This window comes from Leptosomus discolor, chromosome 7 (assembly GCF_034619465.1).
Source record: "Leptosomus discolor isolate bLepDis1 chromosome 7, bLepDis1.hap2, whole genome shotgun sequence".
Taxonomy (NCBI): Eukaryota; Metazoa; Chordata; class Aves; order Leptosomiformes; family Leptosomidae; genus Leptosomus; species Leptosomus discolor.
Genome location: NC_141397.1, coordinates 24,079,004 through 24,099,851, shown reverse-complemented (window position 1 = coordinate 24,099,851; position 20,848 = coordinate 24,079,004). Strand labels below are relative to the sequence as shown.

The window sequence follows — 20,848 nt, the reverse complement described above, 5'->3', positions numbered from 1 at the left end:
GCTATTCACCCAAAGTACCAATTTTATAGTTCTGTGTGTGTCTATAATCTATTTACCAGCATTCCTACTTCAGTATGTGCCTGTTAATAAGATTAGTAATTAAAAAGCTTGATAGGAATTGGCAAGCATAGCTCCTCCGCCTTTCCCTCCCCTCCAGGCTGGGCTGGCGTGGAGTCTGAGGCAGGGCTGGCAGAGTACCTGAAGGAGCGAAGGCAGGAAGGCTCTGCTGAAACCTCTGCCTGGAAGTAGGCAATGGAGAAATCACGGCCGCTATGGGACAATCCGCTGCAGTTTATTTTCGCCTGCATTTCCTATGCTGTGGGGCTGGGAAATGTGTGGAGGTTTCCATACTTATGTCAGATGTACGGAGGCGGTAAGTGTGGTTTATGTTTCTTGCTTCCCTTGAGAAAGAGCGTGGCAAGCTTTAGATCCGAAAGTATGTTGTCCATGCTAATGCCTTGTCCACCCAGCAGGGTCCAGGGCAGAGTGGGAGGTCAGACTCTTTGTTGGGGTGCAATGTCTTCTATTGCTGCTTTATTTTACATATACTTTAGCATAAGGATTTTGCCTGACAGCTGCCCCAATACAGTGGCACTTGTTTCCAAGAAGTGCAATGAAACAGTGGAAAGGCCCATGTTTTCTAAAAGGGTGGAGGTAGAATGAGAGATGTAGGTCCACATGGTATTAATTTGTTACTTTCTTGCCCCATTGAACCACTCTGAAGGCATCAGAAACTAGTCTTGTAGGTTCACATATGGGGACTTGGAAGTTATTGAGAAGGGGAAAGGCTTGTGCTGATTTTAATTTAAGTATCAGCTGTATCATTTCAAGTTTCTGTCCTTAATGTGTTGTGTTTTGTACAAAGCCTTACTTTAGGTGTTGACAACTTGGCTTGAAGTTGGCTGAAACTCCTTACTCAACAGGAGATCTGCAGCTAAAGCCTCCCAGGAAGATTTGAAAACAGGGAATAAATTGGTCTGGACTCCAAAAAAAACCTCTTTGAAGGTTTATCCTTCTCCTAGGTCCAAACTGAAGAAAGTTGATGTCTGTATCTTATACCAGCTACAGATGTTCTTCCTTAGAAATCAAAAGCCAGTTAATTAAATTAGTTAAAACCCAACACTAATAATCTCTTCTAGTATACAGCTAGCACTGGTTAATGACCATGTTTTGAAGAATCCTTATAAAGAGCCTTTCCTATTAAGACATCCCAGTTTTACACTGCTTCTCACACTGCATCCATTGTCATAGTGTTCAACCCATCTCAGTTGTGCATTAAGTGACATGATGAGTATCTGCTTTGTTTGCTTCTGGTCTGCTTCCACCTTTTCTTCCTTTCAGGAAGCACAAGCTTGTCTTGTGCTTGTTTTGTTGGCTTTTGTTGGCTTGTAGCTTACTTCTAAATACACATGTGGTAGTAGGAGTTGGACCGTGCTGGTTTTTGAAAAGCCAGCTCAGCACTGAGACTCTGGGGGATCAGGTCAGAAAAATCCCCATAATACAGAGAGTGAAGCCAGATGCTGCAGTGTCTGAAGCTTTCTTAGACAGTTCCAACAGTGGAAGTGATAGATACGCTGCAATTCTAGGTGTGCTCCTCTACGCAGATGCTTTTGAGAGTAAAGACTTCATGTCCCACACTGAACTCTAGCACAAATCTTAAAATGCAAGTGTTTCTGTACACAATTAAACTGCACATGATTAGTTCCCTGGCAGCCTGTCTTGGCAGACATCCTGAAGTACAGCAAAACTCAGATACTGGGGGGCTTTGCGTGGTTTAGCCTCTTCGTATCAGCCATCAGTAGTGCAGTAGGTGGTGAAAATTCTCTGAAGTGTAACCAAAACTAGAACACTTTATTAACCTAGAAAAAAAAAATAAATAAACCCAAGTATTTTCTGAAAAGCATGGGGTTTTTTTATCCTCCTTGGTTAAATTTCCCAGGGGAGAGGCAGATCTCCCTACTGTAAAACTAAAACTCCTGACAGCAGGCTTTGCTTTTCTTAATTGTTTTTCACTGCCCTCTTAAAAAGGATTTGGTAGCTTCCCAGGGGTCTGCACAGCCCACGCTGACAAACAATCATTTCAGGGACTTAAAAGCTGGATATGCCAGGCAACGAGCTTAGGGGAGATGCCAGCAACTACTTGTTTGGCATCTTCCTTGTAGAAAAGCAGAGTCAGCCCCTGTCCTGCCCATCAGAGGAATAGGGCCCTTATCGCTGATGATACTCATAAACAGGATAGTTGCAGACTTTACAACCTTCTGCCTTTCCATTCATCAGCAGATTGCCTCCTCCTCCTTGCTCTCCTCCAGAGAGCTTGACCTGAGCAGAGGCGTTCGAATCTCATAGGTGCAGTCAGTCTGTCTGTAAGCAGGCTGGGCCAGGCTGAAACAACACGCGGATGGTTTTACAGCCGGGCGGGTGCTCAGCAGTGCCCAGCCCTTGTCAGGATGCTGAGCAGAGGCGAGGGTGCCGCTGGCCAAGCCCAGCGCCTTGACCAGTCGCGGGACACACTCCACACCCTGTGCCAACTGCAGGGGTCTGGCCTGGGGGCTGGTTTTCACAGGCGGTTGGCACTGTAGGGAGCAATGCCGGGTGTAAATGAGCAGCGAGGTCAGTGGAGCTGTTTCCTGCGGCTGCTCTGAGTCAACTACCATGAGGCATTTTGATTCCACCCTTTAGGAAAAGTAGTGTTGGGAGCAAGATCTGCGTGCAAACAGGGTGCAGAGCAAGGGGCAGGGGGCTCAGCCGCGGCACCTTCAGCTGCTGGGGGACATTGGGGTGAAGAACAAACCTGAAGGCACTCCGCCTCCCTGCAAGGTGGCAAAGCCAACACCAAACATGTGGCAACGCTGCTGGGAGGGTGGAAAAGCCTTCGCAAAGGCCCTAATGGTGATTCTCCCCTGTGGTACAGGGCAAAACTCCCCTTGGCAGCTGCTGCAGCAGCTTGCACCCCACTGGGACAGAATGGCTGTGGGAGCCCTTGACCTCTGACAGATCCCTTGTGGCACAGGAAGTTATCTAACGGACTAACAAAGAGGCTGTTAATAATGAGAGAGCTGGGAGGTGGGAAATTAATTCCCAGAATAAACCGGATTATTGCTTGGTGTTTATTTCCAGTTCTTTGCCTCAGTCGCTGCCCGGAGTTCATTCCTCCACGGCACTGTACAGAGCCCATCACAAGGAATGTTAATGCTGCAGATTAAATCCTAAATAAGAGATATTTGCGTAAATATTTTTGGCTTGCTATAAAGAGAGAAGCAGGAAAGACTTCACAAAAATCCAGGTTTTGATTCAGTCAGCAGCTCTTTCTGAAGTGAGCCCCAAGTCGAGGACAAGGATTTTTTTTTTTTTTTTTCCCAGCAGAAATTTAAGCCGAAGTGCATCCTGGTTGCTGGGTGGGAAGGTTCTTTTCCCTCCCTCACCACCAGCCTGCCCATTCCTGCCGCTCTTCTTCCACAGGAGCATCCCTGTGGCTCTCTGTGCAGGCAGAAGCCAGGACGGGCAGATGTGGGGTGGGAGGAGGCTGAATGCTTCTGTCCCAGGTTCTGCTCCTGCAGGTGGCACCCTGGGGGAAACCTTTACCCTGTTGCTTGTGCTTGTGGTCTCAGCATGGGGGTTTTTGGGAGCTTTTAATTTTGTTGGGGTTTTTTTTAAAGCCAGGCCAGACTTCAACACGTTACTCAAAACTCTCTCTTCAGCACGGATGTTGCTGTTACTTTTTCATTGAGCACTTTGGCTCTGCCACAGAACGCCACACAAGAAGTAAATCTTTCCCTTGTCCTCTTTCTCTCATTGCCAGCAAGGTTTGGCTGGCAGTTAGTTACCCTTTAACAGCCCCAGCCCCGAACATTGCTCAAACCGCCCGCAAAGCACCTGGGCAGCCCTGCCACGCCGGGGTGGCAACTGGCACAGTTTAACAGCAGAAATCCCAGCTCTGCCAAGTGCCTGTGGAAAATTCCCCGCGCCCAGGTGCCTAGCGCCCACCAGCATCCGGGACAGCACCTGAAACCCTGTGAGATGTCCCTCAGGGTTGGGTCATGCCCCCAATACACAAGGTGCCTGGACAGGACCCAGCCTCAGCCAGCTCCTGGAACAGTAACAGGGTGATTTGACCACAAACAGGGTCAAATATGGTGTTTATTATGCTGCTGATCTGCTGAAGGCTGTCTGTTGGGTTTTTCTTGCAGGTGGCTTTTTGATCCCCTATTTTATCATGCTGATTGCTGAGGGGATGCCACTGCTCTACTTGGAGCTGGCTGTGGGGCAGCGCATGCGTCAGGGCAGCATCGGTGCCTGGAAAATAATAAGCCCTTACCTCTGCGGTGTCGGTACGTTCACAATCTTCATCTTTATTTTTAAGCACCTGGGGAACACAGGTGACTTTTGAACAGAGAGCTTTGTCTTTCAGAGAAGAAACCAGATGGGAGCTGGGGTTTTACTGGGTCTCACCAAGCTAAGCAAAGTGGTTGTCCAGACACGTCATGGCAACCATTTACCCCGACCCTTGTGGGGCACTGGGGCCAGACCCCAAGTAGCTGTGCTGGGTCCCTGGACTCGGGGATGTCAGTCCCCCTGCCCTCAGGCAGACTGCCAAAATCACAGTGTGAAGGCCAGCGCTAAACCCACCCCTGGGGCTGCCTGCACTGGGCGTTGACCCAAGAACATCTTCCCAATAAGCTCAATGTGGAGTGATAAAACAGAGCCTTAATTTCCTACCATTGCTGCCTACTGTTTACCAATGTCCACTCTTAGCTACATTATTATGTTGTTAAATTACCCTGATAACCCAAACTATTGTTAATTTGTTTACATACACATTTTATTTTTAATGATACATTGAATATTCACCCTGCCAGGGGCTAAAGTATAAAATCCAGTGCAGGATAGCCCTGACGGGAGGAGGAGGCAGCTGCAGCAGTGCCGGCATGCCCTGTGCACACTGCTCTGCAGAGGCAAAGCCCCCCTGCACCGGCCGCAGCGCCACTCCCAAGCTTTACAGGGCCCTGGACATTTCGGGGTTTTGCTGCTGACTGAGTGCCTCCCTCCATGCCCGCAGGCGTTGCCAGCGTCGTTGTCTCCTTCTTCCTCTCAATGTACTACAACGTGATAAACGCCTGGGCCTTCTGGTACCTCTTCCACTCCTTCCAGGTGCGTGGGCACCCGGCGGCATGGCTTGACCCTGCTGTAGCCATGGAAGGTCACGGTGGCTTTGCATCGGTGCTGGATGTTGCACGGCACCAGCGTCAGCTGTTTGCAGGGGGGTGGGTGGGTGCAAAAGCTCCAGAAACCCTCCCAGGGCTTTTCTTGAGGGGGAAATGAGGCAGCGGTGTCCCCCTTCGGGGGCTCCCCAGGGCCATTGGGGTGTCTTCTCCTCACCATGAAACACAGGTCCAGGCCAGCCCTGTGGTGCCTTGCTCACACGTGCCTTGGTGGCCCCTGTGTCCTGCATCTGGGGATGAGTCTGCCTGAAGGCAGAGGAGAGGATCAAAGAGGGTCATCCCCAGGGGAGAGGGTCAGAAAGGGTCATCCCCAGGGGAGGGGGGGGTCATCCCCAGCCCCAGGCAGCACAATGCAGAGACTAGCAAGCCCTGGGCAGAAAGCCACCCTCACCTTCATCCCCCCACCCCATCCCCCCAGCTCTCCCTGCCATGCTGACAGCAGGCACTCCCCACACCCCTCCCTCTCAGGACCCCCTGCCGTGGGCCACCTGCCCCCTGAACATCAACCGCACCGGCTATGAGGAGGAGTGCGAGAAGACATCGTCCACCCAGTACTTCTGGTACCGGCAGACCCTGAACATCTCTCCGTCGCTGGAGGCCAGCGGGAGCGTGCAGTGGGAGCAGGCTCTCTGCCTGACGCTGGCCTGGCTTGTGGTCTACCTCTGCATCCTCCGCGGCACCGAGTCCACTGGCAAGGTGAGGGGCGGGCGCAGCCCCGCCAAGCCTGGGCACGACCTGGGGGGGACAAACAAGCGCTGAAAGGCGTCGGCCACGGCTGCTGTCACTTGGGGTTATGGCACCTCCCCTGGAGCAGCCAGGCCTGCTGCCTCCGCCACCCTGTTAAGCTGCAAATGAAGAAGGCTCAACCAAAACACTGAGTAACACTAAAAAAAACAACCCCAAAATCCAGAAAAGACCTTTAAATGCAGCCACCTCTGTTGCAAAAGCAGCCACCTGGCTGCTGGCCCTTCAGAACTTCATCTGTCACAGCAGAGCCATGTCAGGAGACATCTGTTCCTTGGTCTTTGCAAGAAAAAAAAAAGACATCTGCCAGGCATTTTTACTCACTTTCTATCCACAGCAGAAGTTATGAGGAAGGGGGGGAAAAAAGGCAATGTCCTGGCTGAGCCTGCACTAAGAAGCAAGCTGAGGGCTGTAATCCCCAAATCGTCTTAGCCAAATGCAGAAAGCCAAGGGACTGTAAACTAAGAATAACCTTATAAACTTGCTGCAGCTGGCTTCGGGGGCAAAAAAGAAATTTAAAAAAATAGCTAAGAAGCATTGAAACAGCATCAGGAAGGCAAGGTCTCATCAGGGAGTCGCAGAGGGCTTCCCCTGCATCCCTTGTGTGCGAACAGCAGAGGGTTTGGGCGGCGGGCGCAGGGCTGTCCCGCTGGGGAAGGTGAAGCTGCTGCATCTCCAGGTGAGTGACAGGGAAAGGCAGATGCTGGCTGGCAGAGCAGGCAGGTGCAAATAGCAGGAATATTTGGTAATTATCCAACTGATTCTCTTCCCTTTTTTTTTCTGCAAGTGGCTTTCTCCAGCATGGAGACTGAACAGGGGTTTGATCAAAACCTCATGGAAGACAACTGAAAGGTTTAGTTGCCCCCATCCCCCATCTGGGTTACATTAAGTTAAAGTCCTTTTCACATCTGAATTAAAATACTTTCATTTATGTTTCATTGTTGACCTTTTATGAGGTCTGCGCACCTTCCTCCTAGAGCAGATGATGGCTGACCTTTGCCTATTGAGTTCTTGATAGACAGTTGCAAACTGATGTTACCCCACTAAATGCTGCAGAACTGAATTTGTAAATGCTGCAACTATTTTAGATTTTGCTCTTATTTTTCCAATTAGAGATAAGACCTTGCGAAAGCAGCACAGGTCTTTATTATTAGTAAAAACTTGTTTTCCTAAAACCTAAATCTGAAGTTAGATTTATCTGAAAATATTTCTTTAAAGATTAATACAAAGTAACAAACAAATAATGGCAATTATTTATATAAAGTAAGTGAAACTGACCATAGTAGATTAGTTCTGTCTTATGTATTTTTTTTAGACCAAGGTATTTTTTCTCTCCTTCCCCCAGGTGGTCTATGTAACGGCCTCTTTGCCATACTGCGTTCTCATCATATACCTCATCAGAGGACTAACACTTCATGGAGCTGTGAATGGGCTTGTCTACATGTTCACACCAAAGGTACAGAAAAGCTGTACTGAATTTTTCATGAAATGTTATTAGTTACCAAACATGCAGGGTTTTAAAAGGTGGTGATGCTCCTTTTCCTTGTATTGAATTTTTGCAGCAGTGGCTTAGGTCAGGCAGCTGGAAACGGTTGTTCTGCCTGGTGCCCATGAGCTGCTTGCCTTCTCCTGCAGAAAAGACCTCCCCATTAACGTAGCCTGTAGTATATTACTTTCAGACTAAGAAGTAACTGTGCCCCAAAATGCCCCTGAGCCAAAATGGATGCACAAAGGGGCTTGTCCCCTTTCCCGCAGGCTGGAAGGCGCAGAGCCAGCCATCTGTGCGCAGCTTCATGCTCTCCCCGTCTGGTTTTGCAGCTGGAGCAGTTGTCAAACCCCAAGACGTGGATCAGTGCTGCCACACAGATCTTCTTCTCACTGGGACTAGGCTTCGGCAGCCTCATCGCGTTTGCCAGCTACAATGAGCCCAGCAACAACTGCGAGAGGCACGCCATCATCGTCTCGCTGATCAACAGCACCACGTCCATATTTGCCAGCATTGTGACTTTCTCCATCTACGGCTTCAAGGCTACGTTCAACTACGAAAGCTGTGTAAACAAGTAAGAGCCTGGTGTTTCACTTGTTTTCCGCTGCAAGCCGTTCTGGGGAAGGTAAGAGGGGAGGTACATAACAGCACACAGCAGTGCCCCGAGACCAGATCTGCTACTGCTCTTACAGAGCTTACGGCACTATTTAAAGCGATGAAGGCTGCGAAGAAAGGTCAGAGCTGGCATGCCTTTTGACGCCAGGGTGCCAAGTTCAGCCTCCTCAGTGGTGATGCTCTGGAAGTGCCCAGCAGCCTGCAAGATCGTGCGCCGAGGCAGCCAGCTTACATGCCATCCCTGGCACAAGGCCCGCAGCAGTTACACTTTTACTCGTATTTTTACAGCTTTCAGTCTGTCTGCTGACAGAGAGGAAACCAAGCTGCTAGTCACTGCTCCTCGCCAAAAGGCTTGTTAAATTGGTGAGGTGTGGACGTGAGACCGGAGGGCAAAGGGGAAGAGATGCCACCCGGCACTGGCCAGCACCGAAAGTACCTGGGCGGGGTGGTGTGGGAGCAGGAGCTGCTCCTTCCGAAGCAGAGATGAGTGCAAGGTTGCCTGTGTCCCACCACCCTGGTGGAAGTGCTGTGGCTCCCACCCAGGGAGACCGGAGCCCTGGGGCTGGCAGAGCATCCCCACGTGGGGGGCCGATGGAGAAGGGTGTAAAACCTGCCTCAGTTTTATACCTTGGCCTGAAAGCCATTAAATCCCCGTAATCTTTCCCAGGGTGATCCTGCTGCTGATGAACGCTTTTGACCTGGAGGAAGGCTCTGTAACAGCAGACAACCTCAATGAGATGAAAGGCTACCTCATGGCGGCCCACCCGCAGGAATACGCCCAATTATCGCCGCAGCTTAAAAACTGCAGCTTGGAAGCTGAACTAGACACGGTGAGCCACCGCTTCGTGCTGGCGCCTGGGCTCCGCTCTCGCCTTTCCTCCCACTGAGCCCAGGCAGCCCCTCAGCCCCACATGGGCGCATCCGCACCCCCAGGAGCAGCCTGGCTGGGACCTGCAGCGGGGCTCATTTCTGCACCTCGGGATGGGGTCGGGGGGCATCAGCTCAGCCTGGCAAGGGGCTCGCTTGGGTCATGAGCCAGGGGGCAATGCAGTGGGGCTGCTGGCTCCGCCTGCAGGGCAGGGCAGGTCACAAAGGTCTGGGGTGAATGTTTTTGGTACAAGCAGCACTACGCCACTTTCCGTGCAGCCTGAATAAACTGGCGAAGGTCTCATCTGCCTCCACTGTGCAAAACCACCACTGCCGGTGTATTTTGTTGTGGCGCAGGGTCGGTCTCTTAAGTCTCTGTTCTTACATCCTTCATCAAAATGAGGAGCTGCCCATAACTCACTTCTTCCCCCTTCTCGCCGGCAGGCTGTCCAGGGGACAGGACTGGCATTTATAGTCTATTCTGAAGCGATCAAAAACATGGAGGTGCCCCAGCTGTACTCTGTGCTCTACTTTGTCATGCTGCTGATGCTGGGCATTGGCAGCATGCTGGGAAACACCGCCGCTATCCTCACGCCGCTGACCGACAGCAGGGTCATCGCCACCCACTTCCCCAAGGAGGTGATCTCGGGTAAGCGCCCGCCGAGTCGCAGCGTAGGCACGCAGTGGGAGCATGTGTGCGAGAAAGATTTGCTGTCCCGCAGCTGTCAAGGGTCCCTCTTTGACTGCAGGTGGCACAGGGAGTATCAAATATGCTGCCAGGAGGGTTTGCCTGCCCTTGGGAAATCCTGCCCAGCCTGTACAGCACTTTGCCTCGGGAGTTCTCAAAGCACTAGGGCGATCGTGGCTGTGTATTTGCAGGCTTCCCAACACAGCCCAGGTCCTTCAGACTGGTGTCTACTGACAGTGAAACTCAAAGGGCCAGGACAAATGTCAAGATACCTGCAGTGAGTGGCTCTTCAGTCACATCACCATTATCCCATCTTGATACCGCTGGGATGCTGAGACACTGCAGGTCTAAGGAGCAGCAGTTTAAGACACACACCCACACCCACACCCAGGTCTTTTCCAAAGGGGGAAAAAAAAAAAAAGTCTTTCTCTTCTGAGAAAGCTGCTCCCTAAGAGAAATCCGTGGAAATCCCACCAGCTTTTTAGTCACAAGAAGTATGACATTTTCCCCGTGCAATTAGATTTCCAGGTGTCACGGCAGGATCCCTGTTTTATCCACGCAGGTGTTGTGTGTTTCATTAACTGTGTGATTGGCCTGATCTTCACCATGGAGGCTGGAAATTATTGGTTTGACATATTCAATGACTACGCAGCCACACTGTCACTGCTGCTCATCGTGCTGGTAGAAACCATTGCTGTGTGTTACATCTATGGGATAAGAAGGTAAAAGCTTGAACCCTCCTTTCTTCATAGTGGGATAGCTGGGGGAGTGATCACTGGCCAAGACATGCAGGGCCAAGAATAAAAATACCATCTTGGGCTAAATTTTTCTCCTATGCTGTGGTATCAGCAAGGCGATGGCGGTCTTCGCTGCCCTGCAGACCCCTTCCAGGGCCTCGGGTTCAGGGCTGCGCGGGGGCCAGGCTGGGCTGACACTGCTCTGCAGGCAGGGGAGTGCTCATGAGCCGCACACACTGTTCGCTGCTCTTCTTGTCTTTGGTCTCAAGAGCACCTTCTGCTGAAATGCTGCTCCTCCTTTCACAGTGATTCAGCACACGCATAACAGCGCCAGTAAGCCTGGTTTCACCTTGCACATCGCTGGTCTCCCAAGTCATCCCTTGTGGGCGAAAGCAAGATTCAGCATCAGGAAAGGTTTTGAACAGCAGAGGTGTTTGCGCTCAGGGCATCTAAAGGAAAAGGCTTTACCATCTGCTTCGTTGTCTGCCAGCACAGCACACGTTCAGGCACCTGCACTGGTATTATGTCCTCGATGAGTGCAAAGCCTTCGAGTCAGATCCAGGTTTCCTGCGTGAGTTTAGGCACCATCCCCAGCATTAGTACTTCCTCAAAGACAGTCGAGTAACAGCAGTGAGAACAACTCGACTACACAAAACCGAGCAGTTTTCTCCACAGAATTAAAGCATTATTGCTTGTCTCAATCAGCTTACACCAATAGCGGTCTGAACTTGCACTCCAGGAGGATTCTGTTGGGACTTTTCTTGCTGTACCTATTTCTAGCTACTCCTCTGCAGTTTGGGATCCTCTTGGAATCCCTGCTACCTTTTTTATTTGATTTCACCTTCACTATGTGATCCTGGTGAGCCAGGTTTTCAGACAATACCTCTCTGCTTGTTACTCTTCTGGGAAACTGTACTCCCCTTTCCCATCTTACACGTCTAATTCTATAGGAGGTTTTGAAGTAACTCAGATCAAGGTGTCAGTTGAACGTATGCAGCTGTTCTCAAAAATATGTGCTTTTTGTTTTTTTTTAAACACAGATTTGAGAAAGATCTTCACACCATGATTGGACGCAAGCCAAACTGGTATTGGAAAATTATGTGGGCTTTTGCTAGCCCATTGCTAATTATAAGCCTACTTATATTTTACCTCACCGACTACATCCTCACAGGAACACTGCAATACCAAGCATGGGATGCCACACAGGTAAAATAGTTTCGTTTGTTTGTTTTAAACTTTCCTTAATTCCTGCAAGGACACAGCCTTCCTTCCTAACTACACTGTTCCACAAAACTGCATTCTGAAAGCTCGCAGCTGGAGGTGGGGCCATCCCTTAATTTTGTGGCAAGGCAAGAGCAGGGAAATCTTGACCTGTTCAATGTGACAATGCCATGGTTCTTTAAAATGGACTAACTTCCCTCTGTGAGTCTTAATCGACCCCTTCAAACAGTAAAATTTTATTCATGTTGACCCAAATATCATCTTAAAAAATACACTTTAATCAGAAAAATTACTTTAAAAGTGTAGTATTTTGAGCAAAATTAGTGGTATTTTAACAGAACTGAGCTGCTGCTGGAATAAATTTCCATATCCATTTTTCTTCACGGCCAAAACAGTTTTGAACGAAAGCTATTGGATAAGTAATTGTTTGTTTCATAACCTTTTGTAGAAATGTTCCTAGTATGCAGGAACAAATTACACACATTGTTTTCATGCCATCACTGATTTGGGACCTGTGGCGGGCGGGGCCTGGACTGTTGACTGGGTGTCAGCATGAGCCCACAGGCTCCAGGAGAGGAACACAGCGACCGGACAGAGGTCAGGGCCGAGCCATCTCATTAAGAAACATGAATCAAGCCAAAATCTGCTCTTTACCAAAGCTTGCAGAAGTTTTTCCCAATGTTTTTGTCAGCAGCTCCGTTCTTGTCAATTTTAAGCTTGTACAGCTGGACAAAGAAAAGCACTGAGGACAGTCACGGGCTGCTCCAGCCTGCAAGCGCTTTTCGGGTGTCCTGTTCAGATACGCGGGCATGGCTTTGCTCCAGCTGCGACTCCAGGACACCGAAAACCACAGGCCCACAGACCCAATGTTGCTTCTCTCCTTTGCAGGGGCAGCTGGTGACAAAGGATTACCCAGGCTACGCCCTTGCGGTGATCGGGCTGCTGGTGGCGGCGTCCACCATGTGCATACCCCTGGGGGCAGTAGTAACTTTGGTAAGGAAGAGACTGAAGAGGGAAAGTGCTTCAACTGTTGCATGAACGCCGACAGCTGGATTTGGGACGATCCTACCCCTGTCGCCAGCGACCGGGCACTTCTGGAAGACAGCAGCAACCATTATTCGTAGCAGCTATTTATAGTTGAGAACTGTGGGTGCTACATTGAACAAAAAGTGCTCTTAGGAGGTTCCACAATGGTTTGGAAAAAAAAGCTCTTCTGTAACAAGATGAAGCTTTAAAATGGCCTCTGTAAGAGAGGGAAATACAGAAGAGCAGCTCACAAAATGCTTGCTAGCACAAATTAACCAGCGTATCCACCCATTACACAATGTTAGGTAATTCTTTTCCACTCTGTTGTAGCTCTGTCTATGGGGAAACATGAGCAACCAACCAAGCATGTTCCTGCACTGAAGCATTGGCAAATACCCTTACCTGTCAAGTAGGCCACACTTAAGGATGCATGTTATTTGAAATGATATCTGTATGTCACCAACAGGTGAAACTGCTGAAGTCTTGTGACACGAGTGTGGTAATCCCTTTCCCGCAAGGGAAAAGGCAGTAGGATGGTATTCGAGATAAATGTGGCCAATACTGCTTCTTTTACGCTTGTGTCCAGCAAAGCAGTTTACACACACACATATATATACACACACACATATGAGCTGCAGAAGTCCTCTCACCTCCAGAAGAAGTAAACTTCCAATTCCAGTACGTAATTGAGCACTGTGCTGTACTTCGTGTTTTCTAGGGATGCACTCTAAGAACACTAAAAAAAATCTGTGATAAAAGCTGCTTTACAAGCCCCGCCCCAACAAAAGTATGCCACATCATTAGCTGTGACAAAGTTCATACCCAGGTATACTTTAATTGTGAGAGGTAACAATCCAGCAGTTCCACAGACCCGGTTCATCTCCCTATGTGAACGTTTTATAAGGAAAGCAACATGGTCCAACCGTAAGCGTTACGTAACACAAAACAGTAAAACTGTATCTATGAACTTTAACGAGGTCACTCTGAAGTACAGCATCAGACACATTCTGGGATGCGGGTTCTTAATGAGTGCCTTAACTAAGCAACCACTGGAAAATGGCAAGTGCCTTATAAAATAGGGATCAATTTCCAACAAAGGTTGTTAAAGCACATCAACACAAGCCTCTCGCTCTGGGGCAAAAAAGCAAGAGTAACTGTACAGCCTTCAGGGGTGGGTGAAATCTTGACAACAACAACCAACACCAGGTCACGCCTAGTTTGCAACAGCCTCTAGGAATAGGACGTGCCTCCCTCCCCAGACCTCACTAACGAAGCAAAGACAACTTTTCCACCTTTCAGTTTATTAAAAACGGATACCATAAACAAGACCTGTACAAAAAAATATCCAAAACTGCCCAGAATTTGGTAACAGTTGCGCAGTGAGAAGTTACCGCCTTGGGCCCCCTCTTCCTCTTCCACGACCTCGGCCTCTGCCACGGCCTCTGCCACGGCCTCTTCCAGCAACTGAGAGGAAACAGAAAGGATAAACCCAGTGAGGCCCAGGAACACTTTCATTTTGATTAAAACATTCTGTACCAAGCATAGACAACATACTGCTTCCCTGTGATGAGACAGTAAGTCTGTTAAAGCTCAGTAAGTTTCAGACAACATTTTCATTTTTTGTGTTGGGTTTTTCAGTACACAACTTCCACAAACTACTGCCTGTCTCTGGCTTCTCTGCAGGAAACACAGGGATGTAACAGTTGGCTGCTCCCAAACGCTAGGCTAAGTCTGACAGAGAACTATGATTCCTCTTTTTTTTTTAAATAAAAATCTAGTTTTTCAGGTATCAGAAAAAGCATATGCAAGACAAGAGTATTTTGTTACTATTCGTCACAGTGGAAAAGATACTTTCTTTTGCCGCAGCTCGCGCTGCGGTTCACAAAGTACTCTGCTAAAGGGACACAAGAGTTTCAACACACTGCAAGACACCCAGGCTCAGCCCTTCTCTGGCGCCATGTGAAAGGGCAGCATTTTGAAAGGATCCCACCACCAAACAGCTCCGACTGTCTTCAGTGATGCCTCTGTCAAGTTCAGGCTTGATTCTCAGGCCAAGGCCTTGGCTATGTGCTCCTGCTTTTAGGCCCTGCCATTTAATGGTAAAGGGAAGGCAGAACCACAGAATAATTCAGGCTGCAAGCAACCGCTGGAGGTCACGTGATCCACACGGCTATAACATGTCATTTCACCCTCTTTTCCTAAAGAAACACGACCTGTCCCATCAGGCTGCAAGGCTACCCTAGAGGCTTTTGAAATCACTGGTTAATTTCAAACAAGTTCGTCCCTGTAGGGCTGAGAAAGGTACTTCAACTGCTGTGGAAGCAGGTGGCCGGGCGAAAGGCACACACTAGCACCCCCATGCCAGACGCAGGCTGTGACAATTCCGTGCCGCCTGACGGTACGTAGATCAGAACTGCAGAAAGAGCAGAGGCACGGGACAAACTTGTGCGAAGGAAAGTGGTGTTGGCCGTGCTGGTAACCGACTGACTCTAAAGCCCACGGAAGCACTGACACCTGGCGGAATGATTTCGGCACCCGGGTGCATCAGCGGACAGTCATGTTCGCTGGGTGCCAGCACGCCCGGAGCCGAGGCACAGGCACGTCTCTCAGCGGCGTCCTGCCTTCCGCGGACAGCCGCGCCTGCCGGGGACAGAGCAGGTGCTCCGCGCCGCCGCAGCCCCGCGCTGACCCATTAAGGCACAGCCCAGCACAAGGCAGCTGCGCTCCAAGCGTGCCCCGGTGCACTGCAGATGCAAGGAAAAGGGCGCTGTCACAGCTCCTCGTCTTTCTTCAAAGTTAAAAAGAAACAGCGATGTTCTTGTTTGCATCACATGGTGAGGTTCAGAAAAAAAAAGCAATCCAACCACGCTCATTTCTCCAGGTGGTCAGGACGTTTTTAATGGACATGAGAGAAGCCAAACACTTTCAGGGGCTTTACACCTACTGCCTGTAAAGGCAGCGGCTGTACCACGTGCCCTTCATGACGCACACACCATTCCAGCAAGGGAAGTGCACCAGTCCCTAACATACGCATCGATCACAGACCGCAGATCCAAACACCTAAACACTAATTACAGGAGAAACGGTACGACATTATTCTAGAGCACAACCAGCTTTCGCTTACAAGTTGGTATTTTAAAACCACACAGATTAACTGTTGGGCAAAACACATACTGCCTAAAGACAACCTACAGATTTTCTGTGGTTTACTAGATATTAATCTTTAATAGTGTGGATTAAAACTGAATTACTCTCTATACTGTTAAGCTTTTAGGGAAAAGGTTTTTGACCAACAGCCTTTTGAAAAAAACCCAAAACTCCAGAAAGAGGGCAGTGAATACTACTGGGAGCCCAAGCCAGAGAAGTGCTTGTCGGAATACAGCCTAGACTCCCCCAGATTCTCAACTCTCAAATTCACTTCTCTGACAGACTGTTTTCACCCATCACCAACTGAGATCTCAGTGAAGCATTCAGCACTGTTCAAGAGGCTGTTCTGTACTTCATCAGGCTCTGTGAAGCTCCTCACACAAGCCAGGGAAACGCAGCAGGCATTTGGAGAAGAAGAAATGTAAGTTTGGTGTCAACTCTGAGATTGTGATAGGTTAAGACTTACTCAAGCTTAAAAACATCTACATTTTTAAAAACAGATGTATAAAAAGCCACACACACAATTTCACACAGAATAAAGCGCTACAGATGCTAAGAAGGTGGGCAAGGCAGACTTTGCCAATTCAGTATCGGACCCTCAGAGACAGAAGAACTAGCAGCCAAATGCAGATATTAAGACACTCTCATCAGATTCAGCGCACCAAAACACATACAAAGGCAGAGCAAACACAGACCAGGAAAGCACAAACCTACCTGCTTCTCTTTTCTTGGATTTGACTTTTGGTTCAACATCCACTAGCAAAGTATCCAGAGGCAAACTGTCAGGCAGAATGAAGTATCGGATGTTATTCCCTCGAATGCTCAGCGTCTCCAGCTGTACAGGTTCTCTGTTCTTCAATGTCATTTTCACTGCCTTGAGATGCGTATTCATACTGACATCCACTCCTGAAACAACACAAATCTAATTTCAGGGATGAAGGCCTCTAAGATGGTCCTTACCAGCTATTTTGAAGTACGCACCTGCTTCAATATTTATCCTGTTCACTAACACCTGCTTCTCCCACTCACTAATTCAGCCTCTAACCGAAGGAACTGGCATGTCTTTTCCTCTCTTACATTATGCTAATTTATCACTTGCTGCCTTTAACACCTCACTGCTAGAGATCGTTATCTAGGTCCCAGCAACAGCAATTTTGTAAAACAATTCCTTTGAACAACAAAGAAACGGCTGCTCATTACACAAGTCTAACACCAGTCTTTTTTAGTCCTTTACAAAGAAGCAAAACAAACCTCTGAAGAGAAAAAATAATTCGATCATTTCCTCTTTCTGTAAGCCTTAGAAAAATCCCATTGCCAAAGCAGCATTTGTTTTCTGATAAAATACCTTCAATATGTGGTACCATCTATGGAAGTATGTCAAATGCATGGCTGTAAGGCACCATCACTGTGGTTACGAACTCGGTGAACAGCCAGTGTGTAAGAACTGGGTGGAATCAGTACGGTGCCCACTGTGCTGTGCTATGCGTAATCTGAGACGGGAAAAGTCTCAGCTGGATGCACGTAAAAAAAAAAAAAAAGCCCTATATTAGTTTTTATTTAGCACATCACAAGCCTTGCGTGGGATTTGATCTCAAACTATGAAGATCAAAATAAGGAGTAACTTTTTGTGATCAAAACTGTAGGCAAAAGATGGAAGTTGTGGTTTACATACACCTGCTAATTCAGTGACAGGGCACCCACGCAAGCAAAATTTTTAGCGTGTTCAAACTTCTGTACAAATTACACTTTGTGGTAAAAACAATTATTGTCTCATTTCATAAACACAGGAAGATGAACTGTAAGACGTCTTACCAAAGGCAAATAACGCAAGCAAGTGGCAGGCCAGGACCAGAAGAACCATTGTGCTGTGCTTATTCCCTACGTTTTTCTGTCCTCTCCCCTCAGTTCTAGGTTTTAGGCAGCTTTCTGGCACCTGCAAGCCACCTGCCCCCCGCCCCGCCCTCGGTCTGTGTAAGGCATGCAGGACCTGAAACTGCGCCTTCAGCACCCCCGCTCGGGCCAGCCCCTGCTCCGAGGAAGAGGAGGTCGGACGATTTGCAGGCAGCACAGCAATTCAGAACAGCAGTGGTGTAAAGGGAAGACTGCCATTTCAGAAGTACGGATCGCATTCAAAGGCTTTACAGGCTCTTAGCAGAAAACGAGAGAGACTTTGCTCTCTCACCGTACTGATTCCACCCAGTTCTTACACACTGGCTGTTCACCGAGTTCGTAACCACAGTGATGGTGCCTTACAGCCATGCATTTGACATACTTCCATAGATGGTACCACATATTGAAGGTATTTTATCAGAAAACAATTAAGCCTTCAAGAGCGCCGAGGCCAGAGACGGGCGGTTTGCTCACTTCCGACCCTCCTGGGTTCCACAGAGCGTGCCGCAATCACGTACCAGGGTGGTGCACTCGGGTCTAACCAAAGCTGACGGGTCTGGCTGCAAAATGATGCCCATTTGGAACTTCGCTGCATCTCAGCAGGATGCTGCCAACCAAAGAAGCACCTAAGCAATACCCTGGAATACAACTCTGCCAAGTTTGAATTTTATTTTTTTAACAGCATCTGGGCAGAAGAGCTTCTGAAAGCAGCCTGGGGTGAGTGAAGGGAAGGAGACGAAGCACGTCCATCAGCTCGACCCTAAGGCTGCTTCATTAAATAGAACGTGCCCCACCTACACACCCGACTGTCTCTGAGGTAATGCCAACATGAATACTCCCAGGACAACATCCCCCACTGGTATGATGAAAGCAAACAGTCTGCACATTTCTGAATACACAGGAGAACCATAAAATGAACCATAAAGGCTCTTCCTACAGCTCTCAGCCCAGTGACACAAAGAAGCGCCCACAAACGTGTATGACCAACCTTTGGCAACAGCGGGGGACCAGATTCCCTCCCCCAGGATTCCTTTCTGCCCTGTATCCCCCCCATCCAGCGCTAGGTTTTCAAACCTGCTTCATGAAATCAATGCAAATATATGCGAAGATGCACTTCCATGCAAGAGCTCCTTAACCAGCGCAAAAACAGGCTCAGCAGAAATTAATTCATTTTTTAGATTAAAATTGCCTACACACAAAATTTAACTGATTTAAGACCACACCAGCACTTAACATTTGCCAGTTGTCTGTGCCACCGCTAAAGAAGGAAGTCCCTCTTCTGGCGATTCAGCTGTCACGTTTTTATTGCTTGCTACAGTTTCACAAATGAAAGTCGGACGTACCGAAACACCCTATAAAAACTCAGCTGTATTTCCACCACCGGTTCGAAACAGCAGCAGAACCACCTCACCACCGTCACCAGGCTGCTGAAGTTCCAAGAGAACGCCAGGCTTACGCTGGCTTGGCCAACAGCGTGGGGCAGTTTACTACCCTCACCCCCAAGCCTGCCTATAAGCCAAGCCAGCAGCCAGGCTGAGGCTCCCAGGACTGCGGTGAATTCACTGCCTCCCAGCAGCTGCTCCTCATCCACAGAGGGCTTACAGAAAGTAGATCAACAGCCTAAGTTTGCCTGCGGATGAACTGGCCCACACTGGCACGTCCAAAGACGATCTGTGACCAGCTGAAATTTCCAAGTACTTTCGTGGTTGCCTACCGAAAGGTGGCTGGTCACAGCTCTGCACTCTGCCCCCAGTAACTTCTGCCACGTCCAGGCTCTTCTGCAACAGACGTACCTCGTGAATTACAAAGAGCACCTCCCGCATCTCGCAGAGACGGTCCCCGCAAGAGGGAGCGCCAGACCAAACAGCTCCGGGCCGAGCCGGGGCTGCCAGCGGCGGGCAGAAGGGTAACGGGCACCGCTCTTGCTGTCACCTCCCGTCCCGCCATACCTGTGATAGTTCCATGCACCTGCGTCCCGTTCTTCAGCTCAATGGTCACAGTCTCGTGGCTCAGCTTCATTAGAAACCTGGGAATTAAAACAAAGAAAAAGTTCACTCCACACGAGAGCAAACAAAAACAACCCACCCGAACAAACCGCATACCCTGCCCGGCCACCGGGAGCTGGGACACTCGACCGACGTTTTGCCGAAGCCAGCGTCCCGCTTCCGGGCGAAATGGCCGTTATTGCACAAAGAAGGAAACGTTTTAAGACTCGTTAATGTATCTCAGGCAGGCAATTCTAAACAAATCCGGGTTTTTTTTCCCCCCAAAACGGTGGTTTTACTGAGCGGCCCGTGCAGGCCCCGCTGCGGCGCCCCCCGCCGCGCCGCGCAGTTGTACCGGGCCGCCAGGCCGCGGCCAAGACGGCGGCACGGGAAAGCAGGCCTCCGCCGCCAGCCAGGGCCGGCCCGCCGCCCGCAGCGCCCGGGGGGCTTTGGGGCAGCCGCCGCCGCAGCGGCCGGGAGTGGGGGAGGGGCCCCGCGAGGTGGCCGCTGACGCGCGCGGGCTCCCTCGCCAAGGCCGGGCGCCGGCAATCCGCCTCCATCCGCTCACCTGACGAGCTTCATGGCGGCGGGAGGCCGGCGCTGCGGCCGGGCGGCCTCGGGCAGGGAGCGGCGGCCGCCCCGCGGGGAGAGGGGAAGAGAAGAGAGGCCCTGGGCGGGAAAGGCCGAGGCGCGGGCGGTGCGGGGCCTCTCCGAGCAGGCCGCGCCGCCTCTGCCGCCAGCAAGCGGCCGCCGTCGACAGCGATGAATGGGCGGAAGCGCCGCCGCGCGCGCGCGGCGGAAGGGGCGGCGCCAGCGGGCCCCCTTCCCGTAGCGAAGGGGCCCCGCCCGCGAGGAGACGCTCGGGTTAAGGGGGAAGGCGCGGCCTGGGGGCAGCGGTGGGTTCGGCGGGGCGCCACGGCCGCCCGGGGCACGCGAGCTTTTAATGAGATGGCACGGCTACTGCTGCCTTACCTTTTAAGGAGAAATAGTCAAGTATTTGATTTTAAACGTGCTCCGAGCTTCAAAAAATAAAAAACCCCAAAGCCCAGGAGTACAGCCTTTAAAAAATTCATTTATTTAAAGAAAATTGCAGCTTTTAACAGTAATAATCTCATCTGAACGTACACAGCAGGCTCACCCAGGCATTATTCCCTCAGCAGCTGAGTAAGACCCAGCTCAGAACGTGCACACGGGGGCAGGTGCATTTTGTGTTCGAGTTTGGG

The 20,848-nt window shown here is 49.9% G+C and overlaps 2 protein-coding genes across 3 annotated transcripts; one reads left to right on the top strand and one right to left on the bottom strand.

Annotated features, from left to right (window-relative positions):
* Nucleotides 1-252: 252 nt before the first annotated feature.
* SLC6A20 (solute carrier family 6 member 20) lies at nt 253-12,615 on the top strand. The gene is made up of 11 exons (XM_009956554.2): nt 253-373; nt 4,188-4,328; nt 5,057-5,148; nt 5,688-5,915; nt 7,309-7,419; nt 7,782-8,023; nt 8,732-8,894; nt 9,376-9,580; nt 10,182-10,341; nt 11,397-11,562; nt 12,466-12,615. The coding sequence occupies exons 1-11, from the start codon at nt 253-255 to the stop codon at nt 12,613-12,615; spliced, it is 1,779 nt and encodes a 592-aa protein (XP_009954856.1).
* Nucleotides 12,616-13,893: 1,278 nt separating this feature from the next.
* On the bottom strand, nt 13,894-20,226 carry SNRPD1 (small nuclear ribonucleoprotein D1 polypeptide). Of its 2 annotated transcripts, none has more exons than XM_086468256.1 (4): nt 20,194-20,226; nt 19,588-19,666; nt 16,465-16,531; nt 13,894-14,067 (listed from the first exon to the last, which is right to left on the bottom strand). In XM_086468256.1, exons 1-4 carry the CDS (start codon nt 20,205-20,207, stop codon nt 13,991-13,993), a joined length of 237 nt encoding a protein of 78 aa, XP_086324382.1. In that variant the 5' UTR covers nt 20,208-20,226; the 3' UTR covers nt 13,894-13,990. The 2 variants fall into 2 exon arrangements, with proteins under 2 accessions (XP_086324382.1, XP_086324381.1); XM_086468255.1 differs by having other exon boundaries at nt 16,465-16,656; nt 19,590-19,666.
* Between the last annotated feature and the right edge of the window lie 622 nt (nt 20,227-20,848).